This window comes from Muscardinus avellanarius (assembly GCF_963383645.1).
Source record: "Muscardinus avellanarius genome assembly, chromosome: 12".
Lineage (NCBI taxonomy): Eukaryota > Metazoa > Chordata > Mammalia > Rodentia > Gliridae > Muscardinus > Muscardinus avellanarius.
The window spans coordinates 75,593,117-75,617,981 of record NC_137798.1 but is presented as its reverse complement, the minus strand read 5'-3'; the positions used below and the strand labels follow the sequence as shown (position 1 = coordinate 75,617,981).

The window sequence follows — 24,865 nt, the reverse complement described above, 5'->3', positions numbered from 1 at the left end:
AAGGAGCATAATATTTGAATATGTAGTACACAAAGTCATTCACATAAAATTATCTTACTATTGCTAATTAAAACTAATAGAAAATTAAACCACATCCAAAAGTATTCTAGTGTCTTTACCACTTCCTTTCAGCTCAGTTACACCCTGTTTTCAGAATCTCTTTTGTATAACTTTTTGTGCTACAGAACATGTAATCGCTTCCTATCCATTGTTTTGTGCTAATTGTTACTAACCATTCAATGTGGCAACATTCAGCACCACAAACCAAGAATTAGCTGCCAAGAGGCAATTTAAAACAAAACATAAAGATGAACATTTCAAGAGACCTTCCTTAGTGTCTGCCAGCAGATACTAAATGTACACTCCACTAATAAACGGTTTTTGTCTTCAGAATAGCAAGCCAGGTCAATGTACGCATTTCCAATAAGCTAAATGTGATTTTTAAAAGAAGCTTTATAATTAAAGATTAAAAATTAGCAAATTTTTAAAGCAAACTAAGAATTTTTAGTGAGGAAAATCATCAGTTGTTTTATGCTTTATCTGACAAGTCTAAAAATCAAATGCAGATAAAAATGAATCCTTTTACTTTAACCAATCTTTTACCATAAAGCCAATAAACAGTGGGATGGTGACTGTAGCTCTATGTTCATGAGTTCACAAATGTTTTTCCATAGGAACTCTGGGTTGAGTGATGATAGAGATATTATAACTGAATGTATTTGCAGCTAAAATAGCTAAATTGAAGCCTATCTTATTCTCCAAGCACCCTCCTTAGAGACTTTCTTCTCTCCAAATTATAAACTCAAGAGCAAAAGCATTCTAAATTTAAAGTTTTAGCTGGGAGTTGTAACTCATGCCTGTAATCCCAGTACTTGGGAAACTAAGACAGAAGGATTATAGGTTCACGGCCAGCCTCAGTAAATTAGTAAGACTTTGTCTCAAAATAAAAAATAAGAAAAGTATAGTTTAGAGGTAAATTGCCCCAGATCAATCCCCAGAACCACAAAAATAAAATGAAATATGCAGATTTATTAGTACCTCTCTTTAAGAAGTCTTACAAAATGGAAAAGTGGTCAGTGAATAGACAACACATGACGTTTTATTAAACCTAATTTTGTCACCTTATATCATATATTATCTGTCCAGCTAAAGCATCATTGGATTCAAAATCTCAAGGAGTAAGCATTTTCACGTGAATATTTCTGAATAAGATTCTTTTCATTATATTTACTTAAGTCATTCATAATTTGCATTCTGTGCACAAATTTGCATTCTGAGAAAGCTGCATCATACACAGAAATAGAAAACAAAGTAGTATAAAATTCTGTCTTAATACATAAAGCAGTATTTAAGTTGGTATTATTGAAGCTTAACCTACATACTATGTCTCTGAGAATTAATAGTTTGTGTATATTTATAGATATATTAACAGGAAAAAAGATACTTTATACAGAGCCGTGATGCCTTCAGAATATTGCCTTAGTAACAAATCCTACTACAAGAATGGACATATTGTAAAATATAAGATATCTCAAAAAAAAGTTCTATAATAACAGATCACTAGCCTTTTCTATATACAGCACATTCAAGGAATTTAAAGAAATTAAGACTTATTAAAAATAATTTTTAAAAAATAATCAACATTTTTCTCACATGGTACAAACAGCTGGGGAAAATGAAACTGCCCATATCATTTTAAGAGAATATTAAAGTATGAATATACTTTTTCATTAACATATTAGCTACCTATTAATGGATATGCTCAAAGAAAATATAGAATAGTGGAGAGAAAGAGAAAAGAAAAAGCAAAAGTCAAATTTTCCTTACAGAACAGTGCTCTTAAGCACAGTTCCAAAATGAAGCTATCTCAGGAGATAATCGCAATCATTACCCATTATCTGCTGCATTAAAGTTTCGTATCACCAAGATTACATAAGGCCTGCATACCAAGTTCATCTTGCAAACTGCTACCGCCTACAGCAGATGCATTGTCATGTGATGCTTCTAAGTGGACACTCCCATTTCTCACCAGCAAGGAGGCACTAGCACTGAGCACTGCAGCCTGGGAAGGGGGGCGGGACTGGACTTTGACCTGCGCTGTGGACTGCTGGCCTTGCTGACCATCTTGAAGGCTAGGAAAAAACATGGATTGGGAAGACATTACAGGGAAGAAAAGAGAAAACAATAGCTAGAATGAAATCAATATAGAAAACTGACCTCAAAAAAGATACTTTTTTCATTGTAACCTTAGAAAGAGCTAACAAACTTGGTAAATATACAAATTACACTGCCAACTTAAATGTTCTGGTCCTCACTAATTTGATTCATAGTGATAAATGCAGTTAGCATTTAATACAATGGAAATTAGCCAGTCTACAACTGTCTTCCACATCAAACAAATTACATTCAATTGAAAGGAAACAGCAATAAGAAGAATCAAAAATACATTTAACATAAGTATTTTGGAGCTGGTCCCCAATAAATATGCCTTATTTTTCAATCAGCTATGCACTTAAACTTAAAACCACACAATAATTCTAGAATTTTCTTTTCAACATTCTAGGATTTCTAATTTATGATAAAGCAAAGATTCTAAGCACTTGAAGAACAATCTTTATCAAACACAACCATGATGACAATTTTAAATGAAATAAAAATCACAGACTAGTGAAAAAGAACCAGAAAAACTGACTCAACCAAGTGAAATAGAAACAGCCACTAGAAAACTGACAGAAGCAAGATTAATATAAGCTTATCATCTACAAAACACCTGCATATTTCTGAAGTAAGGCCACATGCTTTAGACACAACATGTTAGTTAACAATTATGTTCCCTTAAATTTTGAAATTTCTCATTCCAATCCATATTGTAGTCTGAATAGTAAAAATCTATCCTTTTAGAAAATTCTAATAATCTAAAAATCTGTAATGTCTCAAAGGATAGTCTAATATTTTCCAAATTTTATAAAATTTTAACCCATTTAGTATTTATAAATTTTTATTGTCATTTTATATTTCTTAATTCATATTTTATTAACTTAAGAGAATGTAAATTTTAATGTTCATATATAAACTAATGAAATTCGTGAAAACATTTTCATTATAATTATTATGCATTATTTTCTACATAATGTTCATGGAACATTACATTCTATCAGTTTAAGTTTAAGTTTAAGTTTACTTTGAACAGTATCAGTCTTTTACTAAAATTCTGGACATTTAGAACAAAATTATCAGACTTCTAGAACAAAAAGAATGTTCCTCAGGACAGTCTTGTTTAGTAACTGTCATTTTTAATAAGTATCAACTTTTCTCTAATTCTTTAAATGCAATATAATGCTCTCTCTAGTGCCTATAAAAGAAAATTTATCTGCTGCAGGCTGACCATGAAATAAAAAAGGCTAAGTAAGAAATATTATATACATTGGTGAGCCTGTGACTATGGCAACAGAATATTCTGCCACACATTTGATATAATAGGAACTGACAATATTAATTAAAAAATTGTTTTCCCAGTTATACTAACCACATTTCAAGTGCTCAATAACCATATAACATAACTAGTGGCTACCAAAGCAGGCAGCAGCTAGTAATTTAGTGTTTACCATATTGGACAGTGCATGTTACAGATTATGTCTAATATCACAGAAAGCTCTGTTAACCAGCAACATTCATTTTTCAGACTCCTTTTGGAGCCACTGAAAAGTGCACATTCTAAGTCGAATATAGGAACACACACAACATATGAGAAAAACTAAGCTGACAAAATTTTGACTTGTCAATCCTTACTAGTATTACTGAAGCCAGATGAAATATTTGAATAATAGATACAAATCAAGAAATTGAGTACTAATATAAGCAGGTTAAGTCTTTATCCTTCCTACATATAAAACAACCAGTTACTCTTCCTCAAAAGCTACCTAACCTTATCCAGAAACCTTATGAAAATAAACATGTTTCACAAGAGAAAATACAGTGAAGAAAATGTCTAAGTAACTTAAGTACTGTGTCCTTTCAGATTCAAAAGATGGCAGAATTTTAGTGAATTTTTACTCAAAATTTTCTATCAATTTTTTTTCACTTAGTCATAAGCAAAGGTGTTATACTGCAATTAGATATATTTCAATGTGAATATATTTGGGAATATAAAAATCTTCAACACAGAATATTAGCACAGTGTATATCCAAATATACCAAATGTTTCTAAAATATTACACATTGCACAAAAATTAACTCCAGAATAAAGAAATACAGAAAATTAGACAAAATAGATTATAAATGTCAAATTTTGAACATCAAAAGCTAATAATAAAATGTGTCGGTTCCTTGAGTTTCTATTATTTAAAAACCCTTCAATAACAAAAAGGCCTTCTATATAAATTTTTATATAAATCGCCAAGAAACATATTCCTGAAGGGTTGCATTTCATTTCAAAATGACTAATAACTGGCATGAATATATCTTTTTTATAGTTCCAATTATATGACAAAACTATCAATTTTGAGGAAAGGTAGCAACTAGTTTATAACACAGCAGAAAGAAAGGCAGAAATTTAGGTCTATAATTATAGGCTACCAAGGACATTAATGACATGTAATCATAATAAGTGATATTTCTAATTTAAGTGATAGAATAGTTGACCTTGTTCTTTCCTTATTCTATAGCATTCAAGTTTTTTTTTTTTTTGCTTTTTTTTTGTTTTTTTTTTTTTTGCTTTTTTTTTTTTTTTTGTGGTACTGAGGTTCCTGGAAACCCTTCTACCTCAGGGCTACACTCCCAGACCTATTTTTGTACTTTTCTTATTTGGAAACGGGGTCTCTTAACCCAGCGCTGCAGGCTTCGAACCAGCACGATCCTCCTGTCTCCGCCTCCCAAGTGTGGGAATTACAAGCATGCTCCACCACGCCCGATGAGCATTCAAGTCTTTTTTTTTTTTTTCCCCAGTACTGGAGATGGAACCCAGGGCATTCTACCACTGAGCTATACCCTCGGCCCTATTTTTCCCCCCTTATTTTGAAACAGGGTCTCACTAAGTTGCAAAGGGCCTAAGTAGCTAAAGCTGTCTGCAAACCACAATCCTCCTGTCTCTGCCTCCCAAATGCTGGGATTACAGGTGTGTACCACCATGCCTGTCTTCTGAAAATGTAAATTCCAAGAGTATGATTCCATAATTCCTATGAATCTCCAAATTCCAAAGAGTATTATTATTTTATTATTTTATTTTTTATTTTTTATTTTTTTGCGGGTCTGGGGATGGAACCCAGAGGCATTCGACCTCCAAACTATACCCCGTGCCCTAATTTTTATTCTTTATTTTGAAACAGGGTCGTGCTAAATTGCGGAGGGCCTCTCTAAGTAGCTGAGGCTGTCCGGGAACTACGATCCTCCAGTCTCAGCCTTCTGAGTGCTGGGATTACAAGCGTGTGCCACCACACCCAACAGTTCAGAGAGTATCTTGACATAGTACACAAACAAAAAAATATTTGGTGGGTTCAATTCTGAGCACAAAACGATCCTTATTAACTTCTTTTCTTTCTTTCTTTTTTTTGTTTGTTTGTTTTGTTATGGTATTAGGAATGGAACCCAGGGGCATTCTACCTCTGAGCTTCACTCTCAGCCCTATTTATATTCTTTACTTTGAAACAGAGTCTCACTGAGTTGCAAAGGACCTCATCAAGTAGCTGAGGCTGGCCATGAACCATGATGCTCCTGTCTTAGCCTCCCAAGTGCTGGGATTACAATAGCGCAGTCACCATGCCTGGCTTAATCATGGACTCAAAAGTTTAACTATGACATTAGTTAACCACAAATCTTTCAATCTTATAGTCTAAAAAATATACCTAAGAATACACTAAAGCTTTTTTCCCTCCCCCAAATGCACTGATGCTTTTTCTATTCCAGTCCATTAATTAAAATTCAAAACATATGACACATAGGTTGACAATAAGGAGCTACGTCTTAATGTGTATATTACTAAAATTTTAAATATCTGCCTCTGCTTTACTTATGATAAACAGGAAAAATTAACAAGGACCTACCTGCAAGGCTTTTTTTTTTTTTGTGGTACTGGGGGTGGAACCCAGAGGCTTTCTACCTCCGGGCTATACTCCCAGAACTTTTTTATATTTTATTTGGAAACAGGGTCTCATGAAGTTGCTGAGAGCCTCACTAAGTAGCTGAGGCTGGCTTCGAATCCGTGCGATCCTCCTGTCTCAGCCTCCCAAGCGCAGGGATTACAAGCGTGCGCCACCACGCCCGACCTAACTTAATCTTTTTTAAAAACACTTTCAAGATAACTCTGAGTTTATTCTAATAAACATTATTAATAACGCGCAAATTCTCTTTGTGAGGAAATCCATGATTTACTCCTGATCCTTATAAACATTATTTTTACCACACTGCTTATTGGATAGCTAAATTACTTAAATTATTAATTAAAGCATAAAAATAACAGTAGCCTCCCTTTATCCAAAATTTTGCTTTCTATAGTTCCAGTGACCCACAATCAACAGTAACCTGAAAATATTAATTTGAAAATTCAAGAAATAATTTGTGAGTTTAAATTCCTTTTATTATACTGTTATAGTTGCTCTATTTTATTATGAGTTATTTTTAGTGTCTTACAGTGGTAAACTTATAAACTTTAGCATATATATACATACATATGTATATGTTTTCTTATATGTAAGAAAAAAATATAGACAGGGTTCAGTACTATCTGAGGTTTCAGAATTCACTTGGAGCATATCCCCTATGGATAAGGAGGGGTCTACTGTAGATTTTGCTAGTGTTTTTATAGAAATCGTAATGAAAGTATTGCCACATCTATTCTATTTCTTTTTAACAAATAAGCTTTCCAAATTCTAAATGACCATTTTATCCTATATTTATTTAAAGATGAGAATGACAGCTCACACTGAAAAATAGCACAAACGTACTATACCTGAGTATTTTTTAATTACCACAATTTTAATACATTATTTCTCGTAATTCCTCACAGCTAAATTTTATTTCACCATGACAAGGTCAGCCCATTTAGGATACAATCTTTTCCTGGAAATATCCTAGGACCTTAACAAAAACTACATGTTGACTAGAATGAAAAATTACATTCTAGAAATTCTAGTATGTGCTCTTGAAAGTTAGTTCTATACCTTATCCTAGATGGGATGTATTTAAAACCATAGGAAAAAAATTGGGAAATATCAATGGGAGTTAGAATAATAAATTCCACCAGGCACAGAAAAAGAAACAAATTTTTCTATATTTGGTGAGTGAGCTTCAGCAGGTTCAACCGTGGCAAAGAATGAAACAATTTTTAAAAACTCAAAACAGAAGGTTAAAAAAATGTTTAAGATGGAGCAAGTAAGAAGGCAAAGAAGTCTGTGGCAAGTATTATTCAAGGGGCAAAATGAGTTCAGAGACAGAACAGAAAAAGGAAAAAAACTGTTCAGCTTTCTGCACATTGGAACTATGTCCCAAATCTACTAACAAAAAGAAAAAATCCTTTAGGCAGGAAAGGACACAGAGAGGAAATGTAAGAGGAGAGCGCACAGAAAGCAAAGGACTCTAGAACCTATGTTTCCTCTAAATTGGTTGCCTTCCTATTTTTATATTTTAAGTACTGGTTTATTCCATGCTACCTTTTATTAAGTTATTCAGTAATTATTAAATTACTGAGGGAATTAGGAACATGACTTATGAAAGATGAAGTTCCTGACTATAATGTGAAATCCGGCAAAATAATTGAGTCTTAGATCTCAGGGGAATACAAAATGAAATATTTTAAATAGGATTTTGCTGCTCTCAAGAACAAGGATTTTAAAAAGGCAGGGAAGGGCTTATCTCTGCTAACCCATAAAGCATTCAACAGAAGTTACTTCACCAAATGCGCTTCCTTCTGAGGTTGAAATTAAAAGGTAGCAAGAAAATACTTTGTGAAATCGTGCTTTGGGGCACAGAAATTAATAAAAGTATAATGTATGTACTGCTTAAGCAAGCACACCTACTTATGTTCATAGTTGTCTTTTTAAAATAAATTAAAAGTACACATTTTTAAGATAGATTGTTCTATTTCTAATTCAAGACATGAACGCATTATATTTGATGCAATTAAGCATAAAATACTTACTTAAAATTTTAATGGAAAATTATCCCCAGCATTATATATGGCCAGTTTATTACTTAAGAATATTGGAAAACATAAAAATGTTTTTGTTTAATACATTACAGGGATTTAGAATTCAACATAAATATACACAGAGATAGAGGCATTCAACTGACCATGCTTTACATATTTTAGTTCTGTGTAATTTACCAGGTCTTAGTGATTGTGAAATAAAAAACACAAAGTTTTAAGCATGACATGAAATAAACTGACTTAACAAACTTAAGTCCCTTATCTATTATTTCTCAACAAGTTCACCATTTGGTCCCATAACTGTTCATATTAAACAATCAAGATGTTGGGAAAAGATGTTACAATATTATTATTAATTTAGAATAGAAAAAATAACTAAAGACCTACTATTCACATTCCTATATCTGCCCCAAAGTGATTTTCCAATTTCAAGTTGGCAAAACCAATCTGATCATTTTGTTTAAACAGCGCAACATAAGGCATGCATAATGCAGAGCTCATGGTCACATGCAAAGAAAGCCAAAAAGAGCTGAAATGCAAAAACAAGAAACAGAAATATAAAGAAAAACAAAGTTCTTCAAATGCTTTTTTTTTTCTGACAGAATAGGTTAGAAGGCTGTTGCATGCATGCTAAACTTGGTGGAATTTTAATATACCGTACCTTAGGGGTGATCCGATGAGCAAGGTAGGAGGGGTAGGGTTACTCCCTGCATTGTGCCGGCGCCGAACTGCCTGGCGCCTAAATGTGCTGCGTTCACGGCGAAATGACACCGTCTCCTCGCTGGCCTGTGCTGCTGCATCAAGACAGACTTAGGTCAAATAGGAGCCTAGGTCAGAGATGTAACTAGCAGCTGAGCCTGTCTCCCCTTGACTTCCCACCTCAGGGGTAAGAGAGCCTGTCTTCTCACGCCCAAATGCTTAGGTGTACGCAGTCTATCGTATCGGGCAATACACAAAAGGTATGCACCATTTAAATTTTTTTTGAAAAATAACGTGTTTGATTTATTATCTAATCTCGGCCATTTTCTCTTCAACCTTAATTTCCTATTATGAGATTTCTGTTGCTTTAAGTCTTTTTGTGAAAGTCTCGTTTATTTTTATCCCGTATTCCTCTATGCTCCTTTTAATTAAGTCAACCTAAAAAAATGTTTCTAAAAAATGGGGCATTAACTTTTATTCTAAGAATAATAAAAAACAGCAAAGACAGTAACAGATAATCTTTGACTCATAATGGTGTTACCTCCCATAAATCCACCGTAAACTAAAAATATGTTGAGGATGAATTTACTACACCTACCCTACCAAACATCTTAGTTTAGCAACACGGTGCACTGTCGAGCATCCGCTGCTTTGCCTGGTAACTGTGTCGCTGACTAGGAGATGTGGATTGCTGCTGCTGCCCAGCACTGAAGGAGAGTGTGCATGACATATTGTTAGCCTGAGAAAAGATAAAAATTTGTTGTATGGTTTATGTTGAATGCTTATCATTTCTGCATGGTCATGAAGTTGAAAAGGCCTAAGTTAAAACATCATGAAGTTGGGGACCCTCTGTACTTCACTGTAGATAGATAGCAAGCATTAAGGCACTGAATTCATCTCACAACACCCTGTGCCTTAATTTTGGCAGCATTAAATGTTTTGAAACCACTGACTACAAAGCTACACAACTAATTTATTAAATATTCAAGATAGCATGAATATATCTCAACAGTAAAATACTTTCCTATCAGCAAACATTATTTAAACATTCTACAGCTCTGGCCCTAATATCCTTAACATTAAAAAGCAAGTGTCAGCAGAATCCAAGCACTGATACTCATAGCTCAATCTGGAAGCAATAAAATACAAACTAAAACCTAGCATATATAGGCTTAGAATTACATAAATTTTATAAAATTATACTAATGGGTCAACCTGGGTTTCTAAAACAAAATATAAAATTGTTTTGATCTATTTTAATATAAGCGAATTGTTATTTCCTAGTGATCTAAAGATTTGGGGAGTCATTTTGATTTTGAGAATAGGTATTTTGATTCTAAACAAAAGAAGTTAGTAAAGAACCATTTTTCCCAAATATAAAGATTCCTTTAATTGTGAAAAAGCTGTTATTTGTGGGATAAAACTTCATGTATACAAAAATTATGTTTGGTTGGTGGGGGAAAAATGCAGTTTTAAGACTAGTCATCTAGAAATATGCTGTCCAATACAGTAGTTACTAGCTATAAACTTAAATTAACTAAATTTAAATTACTTAAAAATTCAGTTCCTCACATTTATGATTCATACTTCAAATACTCAGCAACACAGAGCTAGTCACTATCATTATTAGAAAATGCAGACAGAATATTCCCATCGTCACAGAAGGTTATATTCGACAGTGCTGATCTAGAAAATCAGGGCTACCAAGTACATTACATACTTTGCCAATTCCTGACAACCATGACCTCAATAAAATGAAAACTAATCTGTATCATCACCAAGAAGAAAATATTTATTGGCAGGAAAGTCAACTGGATGAAGGATGAAACAAAACAAGCCGGTTAAGGAAAGAAATGAAAATCAGCTAACGACTGATATACCTGATAATGGTGCTCAGCTACCAGTACAGTTAAGTCAGGCTACAAACTGAAATCATTATTAAAAATCCCACTTTAAGATTTATTTTATAAAATAACACTGAAGATTTCTATTCTACAGCTGGAACACTTATGCTATTATTTGTAAACCACTATTATAACAAACTATTATGCTCAATTTGCAGGTCAATTTAACTTCATCATGAAATTCTCTCTATTGTTTCAACCAAAATAGCAGAGTAGAATTTACCCAGATATAATTAACATATGATCATTTAATCCATAACATGCACTAATATTATTCATAAGGATTTGGGAAAAGCAGCATGTGATCTCTGAATGTTAAAAACAGAAAGGGAAACAGAACAGTTTGCTAAAGACTTAATGGGCTATTCTTAAGCAAATGCTAAATTAGCAAAAGCTAATTATTCCATAGTACAAAGACAACAAAATAAAAGCAAAAACAAAAAACAAGTGAGCATTTTTAGTCAGAAAGTTCTGTTGTTGCATTTTTTTCAGAAGACACCTTTTTTTAATTTCTATTGTTTTATTTTTTCAGAAAACACTTTTTTTGTTGGCCATTAACATAAAACATGTAAAAATATCTGCAAAAAGGAGCTACTTATTACTTATATATGTATATGTACATATGTGGAAAAGAGCTACACATTACATTATTTATCCATTAACAGTCTTGAAACCTTATCAAGATGAAAGTTTAGGCTCCATCCAACACTATATTAAACAGGTACCTAAACTGTCCTCAGTATTTTCAGAATGTAAATACCTATTTTTAAAGGATTTTCAAAATGGTCAGTATGGCTACTGCTTTAATAATAGCGAGGCTCACAAATTCAACTGAAAACACCAAGCTATCATTTATGGTTACAGTAAATGAGACTAAATTATGTCCCCCAGGATTATGCTACTTCTTACAGAATATCTCTATTTAAAACATGGTCCAGTGGGGGTTCAGTTCTGTTGGAGGGAGGGCAGTATCTCTAAAAATTAAAATCATTTGCTTTAAGCACATAGTCACATAAGTTAGCCACACCTGATAAAAATTCATCTCTGTAAGCCAACTTAATAAACATATTTTTTAAATAATTTCATTTTATAGAAGAAAGAAAATAGCTTGGAAAACATTTTAACACAGGCACCAGAGGAAGGGGAGGAAATACTTTAAAAATTGACTTTGCTGGACATGATGTCACACGCTTGTAATCCCAGTATTTAGGAGGCTGGACAGAGGATCTCAGGTATGAGGACAGCCTCAGCAAGTAGTGAGATGTTCATCAACCTAGTGAAATTCTGTTAAAAAAGAAAAAGAACTGAGGGTATAACTTGGAGGTAGAATGCCCCTGGGTTCAATCCCCAATACCAATTGAAGTTATTTCTGGCAAAGAAGGATAAAATTAGTTATGTAAATGGAAGAATAGAAAATAATATAAAATGATGGAAAATTAACACCCTGATAGGTTAAAAAAAAAAAAAGTCCCAGAAAAATCCACACTCAAGTGATTCAAAAACCGTGAAAGATAAGACTTACCAAATATCTAAGGATATATATTTAGTTAATTTTTATTTTTAAAATGTTTTTATTTTAAGCCGGGCGTGGTGGCACACGCTTGTAATCCTCGCGCTTGGGAGGCGGAGACAGGAGGATCGCACAGGTTCGAAGCCAGCCACTCTAGCTTAAGAGACCCTGTTTCAAAAATATAAAATAGGTCTGGGAGTGTAGCCCAGAGGTAGAAAGGTGTCCAGGAACCCAGTACCACCAAAAAAAAAAAAATGTTTTTATTTTTAAATAATTCTTCCAGAATTCTAATAGTCCTTGGTATCTTTCCAAAGGAACTGAAGTCAGCATATGAGAGTAATGCATGCATACCCATGTTTACAGCGGCACAATCCACAATAGTCAAACTATGGAAACAGCCTAGGTATCTGTCAACAGATTAATGGATAACCAAACTGTGGCATATTCATGCAATGGAAATTTACTCAGCCACACAGAAGAACAAAATCACACCACTTGCAGGAAAAATAGAAGGAACTGGAAAATATGCTGAGATGTGCTTATCTCACAAAGTCAAGGGTTGTATGTTTTCTCTCATATGTAGAAGCTAGAGAGAAACTGGGAAGCAAAAGAGACTTTAGATAAATGAGCGGAGATTCCAGTGAAAGTGGGAAAAGGATTAAGGGAGGGAAGGTAGGGGGGCCGTGATTTGATGAAGGAAACAGAGTACTAATAATGCTATGTACATATATGAAATTATCAACGCCAATCTCAATAAAATTAAGAGGGAGCACAGGGATCCCGAGGGAAACACACCAACCACTGTGTGCATGTATGTTTCTATCACTCTGAACCTCAAGATAATGTATCATTAGAATGCACCAACGAAAATACATAAGAAGTTAATAGTCATAACTTTTCATCATTTGTGTTAAAAATAACTTTAAAAGACTGGATGTATGATCGCGAGTTTAAGACGGATCTTCAGCTTCTTACTTTTAGTGCACTGATACAATCACAAAGTGAGGTTTAAGCCTAAGAGCAATTCACAGACAAGGTACAAATATCATAGGACATTTTGACAGCAGGGGGATGATCTATTCTACTCCAATTTGTCTCAATGAATTAAGAAAAATTCTACATGTTTCAATGCAAAATTATTTTACTGCAATTATTTGGTTTATATACAGGGTATTAAAGCAAAAGACTATCAGATGGTTTTACTCTATGAATGGCAACAGGAAAAGTATTAAAGACTGTGATGCATAAAAGAACAAAATTTGGTGAGGCAACAGGCTTAAAAGCTGTCCAAATTCTATCTCAAACACTATAAAGTTCTGACCATGTAAAGTTACTTTCTGGTGGTCATGCAATGCTATGGCTGGTCTCTTTTGATAGTTCAGTTGTTATTAAATAAATTAAAAATTTAGGAAGAGCCGGGCGTGGTGGCGCACACTTGCAATCCCAGCATTTGGGAGGCAGAGACAGGAGGATTGTGGTTCAAGGACACCCTCAGCTACTTAGTGAGGCCCTTTGCAATTCAGCGAGACACTGTTTCAAAATAAAAATAAAAACTAGGGGTAGGGGTATAGCTGGGAGGTAGAATGTCCCTGGTTCTATCCCTAGTACTGGGAGGAAAAAAAAATTAGGAAGAATAAACTATACTATTCAAGAAAACTTTTTTTTCAGTGGAAAATGTTTATTATGGGAGGGAAAAGAATATATATGGGAAGATTATTAAAATACAAACATATGTTTGGAACTGGGCCTGGTGGCACAAAATCTTAATCCCAGCATTTGGGAGGCTGAGACGGGAGGACAATGATTCACAGATAGCCTCAGCTACTTTGTGAGGCTCTTTGCAAAACAGTGAGACCTTGTTTCAAAAATAAAGAATAAAAAAATATGACTGGGAGTGTAGCTCAGAGGTAGAATGCCCCTGGGCTCAACCCCCAGTACTACAAAAAGGAAAAAAAAAAAAGTATGTTTGGTACCTCAAAAAGACCAGAATAAATGCTGGGGGAAATTAAATTTTCAAGAAAGATGAGCAGGATGGGATCTGAAAGGAAACACACCAACTGCTGTGCACATGTAATTGTGTATCACTTTGAAACTCACTGTGATGTATAATTATAATGCAACAACAGAATAATAAAAAGAGAAAGAAAGATGACAAAAGTACAAAACAAGTTCCATACAATTTCAGAAAAGTAAAGGACATTTGCAAACATTCTGGAACACAATGAAATATTCTTCAAGGTAAAAACTATTTACTTAAAAAAACTATTAAATAAAAATAAGCACTCAAACGATCTTACAAAAAACTCTAAAAGAAATGTTCTAGTCTAGACATGAAATTCATTTTATCTAAACACAGTTCCCCTTACTTTTCAGCCCAGCCAAGAACAATGCTCTTATGAACACACAAGTAATTTCTTCTATAAAAGAAAAAAATCCTTGGAAGCATCATTTTCTGGGAAGCTAAAGAATAAATGGAATCTACTGCACAACTCCTAATCATCAAATTAAAATAATCTATGCAAACAGTTTAAAGGACTACTTTATTTTGTGGCAAGTAAATCAACAAACAACAGCAAACAACAAAATTATCAGATGTTTTGAGTTAATGAGAACTTGCTATTTACTTACTCACTGCTATTTTCCGCAATCCCAGCAGTTAAATAAATACAACTGAGTAGACAAAATGCTTTTAAGAAACTAAATGGTACTTTGGAGTCTAATCCACACAGAACAGTTCCTAAAAAATAGAGCTTAAGGATTACTTTCATAGGTAACTGCTAATCTTTTTTAAATCCCTTGTGAATGGGATAAACGACACCTATCTTCTAAAAAAGTACATTCAAATACAATTTTGCACATATTTCAAGAGTTTGTTAATAAGACTGTTAGTGAAGAATATATACATATTTTTTCTTTTTTGCGGTATTGGGGATTGAACCCAGAGGCATTTTACCTTCAAGCTACACCTCCAGCCCTATGTTTTTATTCTTTATTTTAAAACAGGATCTCACTAAGTTGCAGAAGGCCTAAGTAGCCGAGGCTGGCTGTGAACCTGTGATCCTCCTGACTCAGCCTCCCAAGTACTGGGATTACAAGATTTGCTACCATACCTGCCTAAGAATCTATATTTGGAGTGACATATTGGAAAAGGGAAAATTCCTAAAGTGATTAAAAAATATCTGTGTTTCAGTTTATATAATGAATGTACAAATTACAAAAGCCCTTTCCCCACTTCTAAGACCATCATAGTTGGAAAGTTGACTATAAGATACCCCTAAGCAGTTATGGTTCCTGTTTTACAATTGAGGAAGTGGAGGTAGAAATTTAATGGTTTGCCAGAGTATTAAGTGAGTAATTAATGATGATATTAAAATATAACAACTTGGTTTTTTAAATCCAAAATTTTCTGCTAGAAAGAAATTATGTTTGTTCTGATCTGACAAAATTAGGCATGAACTGTTTGGCAATTTCTATGTATGAATACTTATTTGCTTCTTCAGTAAAACTGTTCTTTTCTTGAAACTGTAATAAGGAAAGATTATTTTTCCAAATATGTTTAGCTATAATGAGCAGTCTTCTAAGTTTTTTACATATCTACTTTCTTCACAGGATACCTGAAACATCATCTTAATGAACAAATCAGGGTCAGGCACACATACATTAATGACAAGTCGGATGCTCTGATGTCCTTGATGGCTTGCCCCTGCATTTGCTGACCACCTGTGGCTGTTTCCTGCTCTGCTCTGTGTGGTTATGACAGCTCGTCCCTTAGGGACAGGTTGTGTGTTTCTTCTGCTGTCACTCCTGCAGCCTCTATCCACCCCCTTCTTTGCTAATATGCCATGTGGACTGAGAAACCAAAAAACCAAGTTTATTGGACTTTAGAGCCTGACTTAGTAAAGTATCAAAGCTATAGTTCCCATGATCTGGTCTGTTCAGTGAGCAGTCTTTGTCTTTTATAATTGTCAATGATATCTGAATAGGACATAAAACTACATTTTACATGTCTAGCACAAGCCCTTACAAATGATTACAATTTTACTTTTTTTTAGTAGTAATTCTCTTAAACGATTATCTTTGAGCCAGACACATCTGTAATCTCATCTAGTTGGGAGGCAAAAGGGAGCAAGAGGATCACAAGTTACAGGCCATCCTGGGCAACTTACAGCTGAAGATGTAGCTCGGAGGTAGAGTTCTTGCTTAGTGTACGCAAAGTATGAAAAGAGAAAAGAAAAACATTTATCTTTGGCTTCTAACAGAAACAATGATATAAGAGAATTACTTACAGAAAATGCCCTGAACATTCTGTACTAAACAATTTTCTCAGAGAAATAAAGGATATAAAATTAAAAAATATACAAAGATTATTAAGTAAACACAAAACTCTATTTTTATAATCTGCTAACTGAAATAGAAAATATGCTATAATAGTATTAAATTATGCAAGCAGTAAGTTTAGTGGCCCCAAAGGAAATGATTCTAATTAGAAGGAAGACCAGTGGGACAGAGGAAGAGAATCAAGTGGAGAGAAGAGCAGGTTTGAGAGGAGTCCTGGGGACAAAACTGATCACATTGTGCTAAATGCATGTGTAAACATGGTACAATAAATCCCATTATTGTACATAACTATAATGCACCAATAAAATTTTAAAAAATAAAATTATATTGTTCGAGATAATACAACCTAGAAAACACAGAACATTTCCTATCATATATAACTGTACCTTTATTCTTAAAATACTAGTCATAAATTAGAGATGTGCCTTATAAAAATTTAAATACAAAACAAGGTCAATAAAAATGTCTTAGCTTGAACTTAAATTTTTTTTCCTAATTAACTACAGATGGTTTTTTATGACATCTGATTTTAACCAAAGTACTTAATGGTAAGAGGTCCTATGGAAAAAAACATCTATCATACAACTAAATATCAAAAGTTACATGACATATTACCACCGAAATAAAGTAAAATTCATATTAATATGTAGAATGCTAAAAACAAATTTTTCTGTTGGTATTATGTAATAAACTAGGGATTCAAATATTATTATTTGAATCATTACCAAGTTTTACACAATGGCACAATTAGAACATATCTAATTTATTTCTACATGTAATTATTCTCTTCTACTTTAATTTTATACCATTAAATGAACACTGTTAAGCAGGATACATCAGCATAGTATAACAAACTGGCCTGTTTGATAATAGCAGCAGCATTATTAAACATTTACTTTACATCAGGTACTGTTCTAGGTATTTTTATTTATGTTAACTCCAGTAATTCCTCACAACTACCTATAAAATAAGTACTACTATCATCTCATTTTAAAAAGAGAAAGGTGAGGCTTTAAGAAGACAAGTAAATTTTCAAAAGTCACAATTACATTGGCACTCATATACTAATGAAGACATAAGACTCTAGAGCACTAAACTACATTAACTCCTATTTTAGAATACTTTATTTTAGTACTTTAAAGTACATTTTTTAAGTTCTACCCATTCATACTACCAACCACCTTAAAAGTAAAGATGAATTATTGGACAACTCATCAATACCTCCAAATTCACTGGGGCATAATCTACTTGGTTTTCTGTTTTGTTTTGTTTGTTTGTTTGTTTGTTTGGCGGGTCTAGGGATGGAACCCAGGGTCATTCACCTCTGAGCTATACCTCCTGCCCTATTTTTTATTCTTTATTTTGAAACAGGGTCCCACTAAGTTACGGAGGGCCTCACTAAATAGCTGAGGCTGTCCGCGAACCGCAATTCTCCAGTCTCAGCTTTCCCAAATGCTGTTACACGCATGCACCACCACACCCGGTTTACTTGGGGTTTTGTGTATAGGCATATGGATAAGCAAGTAGTTAACGTGTATTGTTGACATGTTTCAGAAGTACAATATTTAAGTGAGACTAGACTGACCAAGAACATTTGTCCTGAACTGCCTAAAAGGAATGAAACAAAAAATGCTAACATAAACAAATATCTTTAACAAATATTTCAGATTCTAAGTAATTTTTAAATAAGAGAAACAGATCCTCTCCTACTATTTCCAATCTTCCAATGACCCAAGTAAACCCCCAAAATCCACATATTTATGTGACAAAAAATTACACATTAATCCTTAATACATTCTAAACACATGAAGCTCAACTAAAAATAGCACCTGCAATGACTTCCTGTGGCAAAAAAAAATTTTTATAGCCCACACATTACATTTCTTCTACCAAAATAGAAGAAATTTTTTAGTTTATTATTTGTTTCTTATTAGCATCTAATGAAAATTTTTTAAAAAGAATATAAACAACAAAACTAGAATCTGGAAAAATGAAGGCCTGATAGAGTCCCAGAACTGCATTAAGAAGCAAATAACATCTTCTAATTCTTAAAAAATGCAACAATCTACACTTCCTGCGAAAAGGGCATTTTAAATAGAAAGGCATGGATTTACTATAGATTCACATTTTGTCAGTACTTTTCAATATCAGTTAGAACAGCAATATCTTTATATTGTGGCTTGTTCACTCAAAATTTATTTTAATAACTTTAAGAATTAAGCTATATTTTAAATCTGAATGAGGTATTTAATAACTATGAATATGTATGATATGATTTATGTGAGAAACCACTGAACGTATTTCAGCTCTCTTATTTAAAAAAAAAAAAAAAAAAAAAGACCGGTATCCAGGACAAAGACTCCAAGGAATTTAATTGTTATATTGTCACCAAGTGGCTACAAGCAGCTTCAAATATAATTCATTCTTAATATTTAGGCTAGACAGACCACTTTCTTTCTTAGGAACTAAAGATCATTTCTTTATACTCTTATTACAAGTTAATCTTTTTTAGAAACTTTACCAAGAAAATCTGCCAAACAAACAAAATACAAAAGACTGTTTACCACAATGTGGACTTGAAAGAGACTCTGGATGATATTAAAATTATTTAAGATAAAAATCGCAGTTGTATGTTTGGGAATGTTTGTACAGAAAAATAATCCAGTCTAACTTTAATAAGCAATCAAACATGACTACACCAATAAATTCTTAAGTTTTAAAACTAAAGATACAAGCATAAATAAAGTGAATGGGGGTAGAATCTTAAAAAGCTAATGTGCTAACGAGAAGACCTTATTCTTTTGATTCTATTTAAAAAGCAGATTTCATAATAACCATAATATAATAAACAAACTACTCTGGGTAGAAGGAAATAGAAATATCTACTCTGAAATAAAGAGGCCAACACACACTGACAAAATATGGAAATTGCCTAATTTTGTACAATTCCCCGTAAAACTGAAATAAACTACTACTACTACTACTACTGTGTGTGTGTGTGTGTGTGTGTGTGTGTGTGTGTGTGAACGTATATGGGGTATTCTACCTCTATGCTATACCCCAGCCCTATTTTTTATTCTTTATTTTGAAAAAGGGTCTCACTAAGTTGTGGAGTACCTGAGGCTGGCTGAGAACCTGCAATCCTCCCGTCTCAGCTTCCCAAGTACTAGGATTACAAGCGTCTGCCACCACCCTGGGCTTAATAAGCTTCTACTTTAACCAAAATTCCATCACTGTCCTGGGGCATCATACTTCCATTAGTGGATATATAATGCCAATATAAACTATAAACTTCAATTTAACAAACTTTTTAAATGTCCATGTCTGAAACTTGAACTAAGCGAGAACTAAAAAGAAAGAAAAAGAGCCACAGTCCTCAAAGTTTATAAACAGAACTAAAGTAGTATTTGGGAAAATCTCATAGGACAGGTAGAGTGATCTAATTTTGGAAGTTCAGTGACATGCACTGCATAAGAGATCACTAAGAGTGCTTTAGTGAGCTAATATAATTCTACACTTGTCATTGCTGCTGTTCTACAAGGGAAAGGAGCTAAGTTTTGTTATTCTTGGCAAAATATTTACAAATGATACCTGGCTTAGAAAAGTGCAGGCAATCAGGAACAAAATGATATGATCAATAAGACAACTGAAAACATGTTTTCTTAAGATGTTCTTATCGAAACCTTTTCTAAGACAATCATCTCCTTCATTGAAGAAAGCTTGTTTTATAACACAGTGGAAGGGAGTATTAACAGAAATCACATTTTAGTAAGTATTAAATGTAGTAAGTATTAACAGTACCAAATTTGCAGTGACTCTGGGGAGTCTCTTCTGGTTTACTTACCTCCACTGACTGCATCTTGTTCTTCCCCTTCAGGAAATGCAACCTGGCTTGGCAAACTATTCCTAGACCGAGTGACGGTCTCTAACTGGGAAGCCCGACCCAACAAAGACAGCTCATCTAGCACCTCTCCCTCTTTGGCCTCCAGATCTGACTTTGAAGTGGTTAAGGGCTTCATACTTTCAGGTGCCATTAGCCTATTTGAGTCATTCAAACACGCGACTGTGCCGCTGTCCAAGCTCAGCACCCGCGCACGAGTCTTGGCACTATTTGTGCTGGAAGTCCGTCGTGTGGCCCGCTTTTTGCCAGTTCCTTCAGGACCCAGGTGAGCTCTGTGTGTGTGCACAGAATCTGTGCCCCGTTCCTTATGGATGTGTTTGGTCTTTAAAGCACTATATCTGCCCTCGGGAGACTGGCACGAGTGAGAGGTGGTGCTGGATGAGCTGTCGCTGCTGATCTGGTGAGCAGACTGAACACTGGATGCTCTACTCAAGTCGCTCTGATCACTAGAGTCCTCATCATGACAAAATATAGCACTGTGTGGTTTGGTTCCAGAAACGCCTCGGAAGGAAACATAGTCCCTGTGCCGACTGGAGTCAAAACTGCTGGCCCGTTTTTTGCCTGTCCGTCTCCTGCCTGACTTGTGGGCAGAGGCCGTCCGGTGGATTAAGCTAGAGGACTTGGGCCGTACATCTCCTTCCTTCTGTTTCCCACCAGTGTCTTTACAAACTTTCGGATCCACTGAAGCACTGGGTTTCTCGCTCTGTTCCTCCTTGACTTCGGCAGTCTTCTCAGGGGGTCTGTCCTCTGGAGCAGTACGCTCATTTGCATGGGGGTTTTTGTTGGCCTCTTCAGATGCAGAGGTGCTGAGGTCTCTTGGGCTGGGCACTTCTTCAGAGGCCTGAGGCTCCTGGGCCTCAGGGGCGGCGCTATTCGAGCCAACTTCCAGGGCCGGCTTGTCCCTGCCAGGCCCTCTCTCACTGGCACAGGAACTCTGCTCCTCTGGCTCAGCACAGCTCCCTTTTTTCTTAGCACTTTTCTTCCCCACTTTAGGGGACTCCTCATGCTCTGACAAGATGCTCTCTATGTGAGTGGAGCTGGTGTGCTCACTTTTATAGCTGCTCACAGTACTGTTGGTGTCTCGGTCTGTCCCGCTGCAGTAGCTCTCTGTGGACCCGCTGCTCCGAGTGCTCAGGCTCCTCAGGCTGTCCATGCTTTTGTCTGCATTCAGCACTCTGCTCTTCCCACTCTTCGTGGGTGGCTGAGAAATACTGTTTTTCAGGTCACTAGAAATGTGAAATTCCCCAGGTAGACGGGCATTTTCCACCAAGGATTCTTTGGATCCAGAATGAGGTTTGGAAGATTCTAACTCACTAACTGGATCTAACCCACGTCTTTGCTGATAAAGAGGGAAATCATTCAGTGAAGTGTCTGGGAAGGCCACAGCAGAGCTAGAAGTCCGTGGTACACCTCGTGGCCGGTGATCTTTCCTGTAAGAGTGTGAATGTAAAGGTACAAGAGAAGCTACTTCTGTGTCACAGGCGCTGGACAGAGACTGATCAATGTGATGATGGTGGCTATGACTTGGTAGACTCACTTTGTCGCTGAAGTCCCTTGGTAAGTCCTGTCCACAAGAGGACAAGGAAGGCTGAATGGAGATGAAGGAGTCATTGGAGACCAGTCGGAAGAGCTTCCGATCAGTTGCCAAATCTGTTACAAACACATATTTGGAAATGTTAATAAAGATACATAATCTGCTTCTCTACTTTTAACAATGGAAAGAATTCAAAGCATAGAGCAGATCAAGTATAAACAATTACTCAAGTGGTTCCCTGATTAAGAGTTGGCCAGTCACACCAAAGACCTTGTTTCTATTTCATAGCTACACAAGGAAAGCTTCCTACTGATGAACTGAACTTCCATATCTTTGAGTTGTTCAATTGGCCAACTATCAATAATAAAATAAGAAGCAATTTAGGACTGAATTTTAAATGGACCTGAATTCCTATGCAAGCTCTATCCTTGACTTACCAACTAAGTGCCCTTGGGTTGCCCTTCTGAGCCTCTGTTCCTTTATCTACAAAATGTGTTATCAACCTCACTAAGTAGTGGGAAGGAATATTGAGTTAATAGTATAACTGCTTCATATAATGCTGTTATAATTAATAGTAACTATCATTATTTTACCTAACACAACACTAAAATCCTTTTGAAAAACAAATATGTTTATTTTACAAATCAACAAAAACCTAGAGTAATTAGAAACAGAAAATCAAGGGCTGACAAATGCCCAAACAAGATGTATCATAATGATAGAAGAGATCTTACTGTTCATAATGTTTTAAAAATAACAATAATTATTACAGGGCAAAATATTGCATTTCTCTTTAATCACTTTTCGATCAATTACAAAATGCCTCTTCAAAAAAGTATGTATCTTCCTTTATCACTAGGACCATTCCTTCAATACTCAGGGCAGTGATTCGTGACTTGACTTACCATATACACTATGTAAATATATATAAATCCATCTGCCTACAATGCAATTTTTCTTGAAATATAGTTTGACAACCAATCTGCAGAAAATCTGGGTTTTCTTCAATACATTCTGACAAAGGTACTTGAACTTGCTGTTAATTTGGTAAAAAGAAAATGTATTATCTTGTTTGACATAACTGCATAGACAAAGTACCATGATAGATTCTATAGTAAGTCAAACTCTTCTCAGTAGAATCTCAATGATAAAACAAGACATTTCTCCTTAAGACTAAAATAAAATAAAAATGAATTACTAGAAATGTTTATGATATCCTTCAGGTTTAACAGGAATACTTAAGCAGTATATTACTAACTAGTCTATAGGAAATTATTATTTTTATATTATAATTATGTATATTAAATGTCCTTTTCATTATACTAATGTACATTTTTAAGTATCCCATCTTCATTGAGAGATTTAACATTAAAGTGATTTGTTGAAATGTAAAAAATACAGAAATCTTTCTTTAAAAATCTAAATCTAGATTAGATCTAAGTAATTAAAAACTAAGAAGAAAGCCTCTAAAGTGTATCATAAAATTTTGATTTATAAATAATCTATTATATTTTATCTTGATTTTAATGTTTTCAAGATAAGTAAAATCCTGTTCTCTTTTTAGGGGAGGTACTGAGGATTAAACTCAGAGGCATTCTATTGGTGAGCTATACCCCCTGTCCCATTTTTTATTAGTTTATTTAAAACAGGGTCTTACTAAGTTGCGGAGGGCCTCACAAGTAGCTGAGGCTGGCTGAGAACAGGAGCAACCTGCAATACTCCGGTCTCAGCCTCCCAAGTACTGGGATTACAAACATGCTTGGCTAAAATCCCTATTCTTTATCATTTGCCCCAAATAGCTTTCACTGTACTTGAATAACCATATTCTCTGAACTCCAAATTTTAAAGCTGTCATTTTATTTTATTTTTATAACATTAAATTACAATATATTATTTAAAAAAAACACCTCTCAGCCAGGCATGGTGGCACATGCTTATAATCCCAGTACTTGGGAGGCTGAGACAGGAGGATCACAGATTAGTGGCCATCCTCAGCAATTCAGTGAGGCCATCTGCAACTTATGGTACCTTGTTTTAAAATAAAAGAATAATGCTGGGCGTGGTGGCGCACGCTTGTAATCCGCGTTTGGGAGGCAGAGACAGGAGGATCGCGCAGGTTCGAAGCCAGCTGCGCGTGCTGGTTTAGGAGACCCTGTTTCCAAAATGAAAATGTAAAAAATAGGTCTGGGAGTGTAGCCCGGAGGTAGAAGGGCTTCCAGGAACCCCAGTACCACCAAAAAATAAATAAATAAATAAATAAATAAATAAATAAATAAATAAATAAATAAAATAGGGCTGTAGATGTAGGTTGAAGGTAAAACAGCCCTGGGTTCCATTCCCTCTGACAGTTAAGGGGCACTTCACCCTCCTTGTAGCCAGTAACACACACACACACACACACACACACACACACACACACACACACACCTCTCAATATCTATCTTTAGTAATTAAGAAATGTGATATTCACATTTGAAGAATATGAATTTTATAGACCAAAAAATTAGCAACTCTGAGCAAGTAACTGATAATCACTAAATCAAATATATAACAAAGGACTTTTTTTAAAAAATGCCAATGATTAAAAAACAACTCTTATCTAAAACCCTGAGGCAGAAATTTAAATTTTTCTTTTTTTTTTTTTTCTTCATTTTTGGTGGTACTGGGGTTCCTGGAAACCCTTCTACCTCTAGGCTACACTCCCAGACCTATTTTTATACTTTATTTGGAAACAGGGTCTCTTAAGCCAGCGTGGCTGGCTTTGAACCTGCGCGATCCTCCTGTCTCTGCCTCCCAAGTGCGGGGATTACAAGCGTACATCACCATGCCTGGCAAAAAT

General features: G+C 34.8%; 1 protein-coding gene across 2 annotated transcripts in view; it reads right to left on the bottom strand.

Annotated features, from left to right (window-relative positions):
- The window catches only part of PCNX1 (pecanex 1), a gene marked incomplete at both ends in the record, with an annotated part of 169,946 nt that overhangs the window by 83,946 nt on the left and 61,135 nt on the right, over positions 1 to 24,865 (bottom strand). The window contains 3 exons of one of the 2 annotated variants that reach the window (XM_080706775.1): positions 1,948 to 2,132; positions 8,802 to 8,934; positions 20,436 to 22,142. In XM_080706775.1, coding sequence (XP_080562901.1) covers positions 1,948 to 2,132; positions 8,802 to 8,934; positions 20,436 to 22,142 — 2,025 coding nt within the window. The remainder of the gene's footprint in view (positions 1 to 1,947; positions 2,133 to 8,801; positions 8,935 to 20,435; positions 22,143 to 24,865) is intronic. The other variant, XM_080706776.1, reaches the window with a different exon arrangement.